At 35.2% G+C, this 6,974-nt stretch overlaps 2 protein-coding genes across 2 annotated transcripts; both read left to right on the plus strand.

The window, feature by feature from the left end:
• Nucleotides 1-1,516: 1,516 nt before the first annotated feature.
• Nucleotides 1,517-2,836, plus strand: LOC123258943. The gene has a single exon (XM_044719200.1). The coding sequence runs from the start codon at nt 1,517-1,519 to the stop codon at nt 2,834-2,836; it is 1,320 nt and encodes a 439-aa protein (XP_044575135.1).
• A 54-nt stretch (nt 2,837-2,890) lies between these two features.
• Nucleotides 2,891-6,523, plus strand: LOC123258945. Its single transcript, XM_044719201.1, has 3 exons — nt 2,891-2,924; nt 3,154-5,095; nt 5,176-6,523. Exons 1-3 carry the CDS (start codon nt 2,891-2,893, stop codon nt 6,521-6,523), a joined length of 3,324 nt encoding a protein of 1,107 aa, XP_044575136.1.
• Nucleotides 6,524-6,974: the final 451 nt, after the last annotated feature.

Genomic DNA, 6,974 nt, shown 5'->3' on the forward strand with positions numbered 1-6,974 from the left:
TCGTGTAAATTCGTGTCACACCATGGCTGTCGCTCATGCGCGCCCTGGTTAGCGGGAGAGAAGCCGGCTCGCGTGGCGGGCGGAAAGCAGTTGTGCTTGGACGCTTGTACTAGTACGACTACTCTGAGTCTATCGTTTTCTGATTTATCACGTATAATACGCATTTACTTTAACACTTAAAATTTTCATTAAATATTATTAATTTCATTAATTTCAATTACCAATTAAATTCTCGAATCATTAAATTTCATTAGTAATTATTCAGTGAGTTAAATAAATCAAAATTAATAAGTGACGCCACGCGGTTATTACGCGCCATATTGAGAAAGGATTGCATCAGCCACGCGGCTTTAGTCAATCCATAGTTAATACGCAATACTTATAATAAATTACATTAAATTCATCGTTCGACATTTAACCATCATTCTATCAAATCAAATTTCATCAATTATTCAATTCTGACGTCAAATTATCTGATTAGTTCCTACACTAATAATTATAATCTATCAGTATTTACACTGACGTTGTACGTCGATTAATTAGTATTGCACTATCAATCGACTCTAGTTAACTTAAAAGTTAGCGTCAATTCACGAATTCTGAATTAATACATTTTGCGTTTCTAAGAAGGTTGAGCTCACCTCGTGTTGATTGCGACGGCAATTTACACATAGTCTTATTCGCACTACACGCTTTGCGTTCTTACTTGTACATTTTTTCATTCGAGGAGGTTTTTTCTCAGTGCAACTGAGTTTTCCTCCTCTGGGGATAAATAAATCTTCATTTTATTCCCCTACAAATCGAGACACAATTTATTTAATATCCTAATCCCAAATTAACTATAATTTTTAAAACAATTACGGAAACTAGCCTAAGTGGATAGTTTTCGACAAAACATTTGGTGCCTCCTGTGAGGTTTGAAGTTCACACGAACCCTGGTTTGCGAAGACGAGCAAGACGATCCAAGGATCCAATCACTACACCACCCAGCTGCTGCCAGCATCGTTGGACTTCAACACATATGAGATAAGTTTTTGAATTATTAAAATTTATTCAATACTAACTATCATATCATTTTATCACTTGACAATATATTCAACTTATTCATTTGTAATTTTAATTAATTGTCTAAGTTTGACTGACGGATTGGTTGTCACTAGGCAATCAATTTATCAATCGAATAGTGCAATTGGTTATCATTTAAATATTTACGTACGTTATTATTCTTATTATTTACGTATAATTTAATTTAATTAATTATTTAATAATCGACAATTAATTGGTCATTGTATGGTGACTAGTTATTGTTCGACAGAATAATTAATTATTAATTAATCTCTATCTTCATTATTAATTCTCAAATTATTTATTATTAATTATAATTAAGTGTTTAAGTCGTTTCTTAGATAAATTGATCACCACAAGTAATCTATTTATTATAGAAATAAGACAATTAATTATCAATTGATATTTATCACGATTATTCTTACTGTTATTTTTATAAATTTATCACAAAATGGATAACCCAAGGGTTTCTTTAGAACAAAAACGCGTAATGATAGCTTCGAAAATTACTAAACTTCAGGATGAACTAACAGCTGAAGGTGTTAAAACTAAGTCCATTAACTATCGCTTTAAAAAAGTAAAGGAATTATTTGAACAATATGAAAAACTTATTGAGAAACTCGAATTAACTACACCAGAGGATAATGAAGTAAATCTCGCGGAAGACGTTCGTACATTATTTTACGATCTTATGGATCAATTTGAAAAGTTAACTCAATTGAATAGAACTAACCATAATAATTCACATAATGCAAACATTAGTACGAATAATACTACATCGGGAAATACTACCTTTGTTGAGACTCAACGACTTGCTAAACTCCCTACTACTGATTTACCTAAATTCGATGGTAATTTTGAAAATTGGCTATCTTTCAAAAACACATTTAAAACACTTATTGATACACGTAATGATCTTGATGATCTAAACAAATTTTTATACCTCCGCGGATGTTTAATTGGCTCAGCAACTAACAAGCTAGCGCTTTTTGATGCGAGTGCAGAGAATTATATTAAAGCTTGGGATTTTTTAACTAAAACATATCAGAAGAAAAGAGCATTAATTTGTAAACATTATGACTCGATACTTAATCTTAATACAATTTCGATCCCAACAACAGATAATTTAAACAAGTTGATAGATGATGCTCGGCAACATATAAATAATCTACAGTCATTTCAAATTAATATTACCGAATCCTTACTTGTACGAATATTAGAAAATAAGTTACCATCAGAAATTAAAAACAAATGGCAAGAAACGTTCACTGACAACGACACTCTCCCAACATTCGAATCATTTTGTGAATTTATCTCAAACTTTGCCTTCAGACTTAATACACACAGACCCGATAAACATCGCGATTCCGATCATTCTTCCAAACGAAGACGTAATGAACACTCGAATAATAATTTGAAGAAACAAAAAACTGACACGCCAGTTCGAGCTTTAGTGACAACCTCCTCTTCTGCCTGCCCATGTTGCAAACATTTACATCCACTCTATAAATGTCACACATTCAATGCATTAACTGTAGGAGAACGCATAAAATTCGTAAAATCTAGTAAACTCTGCAATAATTGTCTTCGCGTACACCAGGGAAACTGCACTTCTAGCAGATGTCGAGTCTGTAAGAAATTCCATCATACTGCATTGCACATTAATCAAAATGCAACTCAACAAACAAATAATGCTAACGTATCAAAACATGATTCTGCCAAAATCGAATCACCCGCTACTGTAACAACTGATAAGGGATCTACAGCTTGACTAGTCGTTCATAATTATACAACCATACTTAGAACACCGCGTTTTCAATTGATGATGAGTGCTCTCATCCAGATGCGTGATTCAGCAGGTAAATTCATACAAGCTCGCGCTTTACTTGATACCTGTGCAACAGCTAATTTTATTACTGAAAATTTGACTAATAAATTAAAACTTCCTATGCAAAATTGTTCTATTCCAATCGGGGCTGTTAATGGAATGCAAACCCTTTCAAAACATGTCGTACAAATAAATTGTAAATCTTTAAACGATAAATTTCAAAAGAACATTGTCATTTTTAACCGTTGATGAAATTGCAGAATTAAGTCCGAATGAAATGTTTCCACGTAATAAAATATGCATACCTAAAAACATAATACTCGCTGATCCACAATTTCACATACCAAGACCTGTAGATGTCCTTATCGGTTCAGGTACCACACTTTCTCTTCTATCTGTCGGACAGATTAATCGCTCACAAAATGATTGTGATTTAATACTACAAAAAACACAACTGGGCTGGGTCGTAGCGGGGGGAGTCAATAATGATAAAGATGTATTTCCTGTAACTTGTCAATTAACTGATCTATCGAGTCAATTAACCAAATTTTGGAATATTGAAGACCTAGGTTCTAATGATTCTCGATCCTTTGATGATTCTACGTGTGAGACCTATTATCAAAATAACACTACTCGCGATACTGACGGTAGATATGTAGTAAAATTACCCTTTCGCGTAGACGATGTCGATTTCGGAAATTCTAAACAACTAGCTTATAAAAGATTTCTATCCTTACAGAGGAGACTAAATTCAGATTCCTCATTAAAGGCTGAATACATTAAAGTCATGAACGAATATATCGATCTTGGCCACATGGTACACGTACCGGATGATAGTGGACCTGGGTATTATATGCCCCATCATCCGATAATTAAAACATCTAGTACTACCACCAAGGTACGCGTTGTATTTGATGCTTCAGCTAAAACCGATAAAGGTATCTCATTGAATGAAGTTCTACTAACTGGACCTACTATACAAGACAATCTCTTCACTATTATTTTGCGTTTCCGCACCTTTGTTTATGCTATGACTTCTGACATCGCTCAAATGTATCGGCAAATCTGTATTCATCCGGATCATCACAAATTTCAACGAATTCTTTACTATCATAATAACAATATTAGCACTTTTGAACTTAAACGAGTTACGTTCGGGGTTTCTGCAGCCCCATTTTTAGCTATACGCACCGTAAACCAACTTGCTGATGACGAATCTCATAATTTTCCTGCAGCTTCAAAAATATTAAAACGAGATCTTTATGTCGATAATCTATTAACTGGATCTAATTCTTTGACCGAAATTTTAAAATTGCGTGATGAAATCATTCAACTGGTGCGAAAAGGTGGATTTGAACTCAGACAATGGGCTTCAAATCATCGACATGCACTGGATAATTTCGATCAAAGAACTTTAGATTTAGATTGTGCTATCAATGATGATCCAATTTCTAAAACTTTAGGCATTGCATGGAATTCTCTAACGGACGAATTTATTTACACAGTCAAACCAATTGACTCGTCGCGAAAAATAACTAAGCGAACCATCTTATCTGATATTGCAAAAATTTTCGACCCTATCGGAATTCTGGGTCCTATAGTATTAGCGGCAAAAACTATCATTCAAGAATGTTGGAAATTAAAGGTCCACTGGGACGAAGCGGTCCCACAAGAGCTACATTTACACTGGTGTAAATTTGCTGAACAATTACCTCTGATTAAAGATTTTTCTATTGAGCGCAATATTTTACTTCCCAATCCGACTGACATACAATTGCACGGATTTTGTGACGCTAGTAAAGTGGGCTATGGTGCTTGTATTTATATAAGATCAGTAAATAAACGCGGAAACGTACTCACAAAATTAGTTTGTTCTAAATCTCGAGTTGCTCCCATCAAAGATGTTACAATTCCAAAATTAGAATTATGCGGAGCATTATTACTTGCTAAATTATATAAAGACACAATTCCCTCCTTTGACTTTGATATTTCTAAAGTTACGTTTTGGTCTGATTCAACTATTGTACTTCAATGGCTCAAACGGTCTCCTAACTCTCTGAAGGTCTTTGAAGCAAATCGCGTAACAAAAATTCAAACTCTTTGCAGTAAAGTCGAATGGCGACATGTTAGAACCAAAGACAATCCGGCAGATTGTTTATCTAGAGGTCAACTTCCTTCTGAATTCTTAAATAACAAAATGTGGTTAGAAGGTCCCACGTGGCTCTCACAGGACTCTCTTAATTGGCCTAACTTAAAGCCTGCTGTTCCTTCCGAACTTCCAGGTACTCGAAAATTACCTGTTTATTAGCCACTACTGAGAATTTGTTTAAACGATTTTCATCATATTCCAAACTTATAATTTCCCTTTCTTATTGTTTACGAATGTTAAAAAATAATGCCTTCAAATACAAATCTTTAAGCGTAGAAGAAAAATTATCAACTGAAATAAAAATCTTGACTATGATTCAAAACGAACAATATCATTATGAAATCGAACAAATTAAGGAAACCGGAGAGACTAAGAACTTACGATTGCGATGTCTCAATCCATTTATCGATTCAGACGGACTACTGAGAGTAGGAGGTCGTTTGAAACATGCTCCTATATCTTTTTCAAAGAAACATCCTATTTTATTACCTTCACGTCATTATGTTACCGATTTAATTATTAGAGAAACACATGAAAAATTATACCATTCAGGTATACAGAGTACGCTTTCAAATCTTAGACACAAATTTTGGCTACTAGACGGTAAAAACCAGATCCGTAAAATTGTAAAAAATTGTGTCACATGCATTCGACATCAGCCTGTAATACTGCAAGGTAAAATGGCTAATTTACCTAGATCTCGAGTCACCGAATCAGCGGCATTTTCCCACGTGGGTGTAGACTACTTTGGACCGCTCTTTATTAAAGAACGTAAATTCAGAAACAGAACAAAAATTAAAGTCTATGGATGCGTCTTTGTTTGCATGGCTACTAAAGCTATACATTTAGAAATTGCTAGCGATTTAACAACAGAAGGTTTTCTCGGGGCATTTGGTCGTTTCATTGGTCGACGAGGAGTTCCAACTCACGTCTATTCGGACAATGGTACTAATTTTGTAGGCGCAAATAATCAATTGAGAGAATTGTATGTGTTATTTAATTCAAAATCCCATCAAAATTCCGTTAACGAATATGCTGTACGCAAAAACATTATCTGGACGTTCAATCCTCCACTATCTCCTCATTTTGGTGGTATTTGGGAAGCAGCTGTAAAATCCTTCAAACACCACTTTAAACGAGTGGTAAAAGACCAACTTCTCACTTTCGAAGAATTGAATTCTCTAACCATCCAAATAGAATCTATACTAAATTCTCGTCCTCTCTGTTCTCTATCTAGTGATCCTAATGATCCTATTGCCTTGACGCCTGCTCATATTTTAATAGGACGTCCTCTCACAATGCTGCCTGAAAATGATTTTTCTGATGTTCCAGATAACAGACTCAATGTTTGGCAATTCATTATCAAGGCTAGACAAGACTTTTGGAGACGTTGGTATTTGGAATACCTCCATGAACTTCAAATTCGGCAAAATGGCATTCCTCTCAAGGAGAAATTTCAATCAATCAAGTCGTCTTATTGATGGATAAAACCAACCATGTATGCGGTGGCAGCTGGGAGTGGTGGTCGACATTCATCCAGGAGATGATGATGTGACAAGAGTAGCTTCAATCCGAACGGCTCAAGGGATATACAAACGAAATATCACTCTACTATGTCCTTTACCAATCAATTCTTGAATTTTATAAAATCAAACATTGTAATCATGTAATGTAACTAATTGTAAACACTATTCATACCATCTTGCTCAGCCTTCGCAACGGGGGGAGTATGTTTAACCGATAGAAAAAACATTCAATAGAAATTTATATGAGGAGTTGCGCCTTCGGGCTTGATCGCTCCAACTCGTGTAAATTCGTGTCACACCATGGCTGTCGCTCATGCGCGCCCTGGTTAGCGGGAGAGAAGCCGGCTCGCGTGGCGGGCGGAAAGCAGTTGTGCTTGGACGCTTGTACTAGTACGACTACTCTGAG

Source organism: Cotesia glomerata, linkage group LG2, assembly GCF_020080835.1.
Source record: "Cotesia glomerata isolate CgM1 linkage group LG2, MPM_Cglom_v2.3, whole genome shotgun sequence".
Taxonomy (NCBI): Eukaryota; Metazoa; Arthropoda; class Insecta; order Hymenoptera; family Braconidae; genus Cotesia; species Cotesia glomerata.

Bases quoted from the DNA above. Each gene is read 5' to 3' on its own strand.
- LOC123258943 (XM_044719200.1), top strand. From the start codon at position 1,517: ATGGATAACCCAAGGGTTTCTTTAGAACAAAAACGCGTAATGATAGCT.
- LOC123258945 (XM_044719201.1), top strand. From the start codon at position 2,891: ATGAGTGCTCTCATCCAGATGCGTGATTCAGCAG. The intron at 2,925-3,153 runs GTAAATTCATAC...ATGAAATTGCAG, and splicing joins CCAGATGCGTGATTCAGCAG to AATTAAGTCCGAATGAAATG. The intron at 5,096-5,175 runs GTTAGAAGGTCC...CCGAACTTCCAG, and splicing joins TTCTTAAATAACAAAATGTG to GTACTCGAAAATTACCTGTT.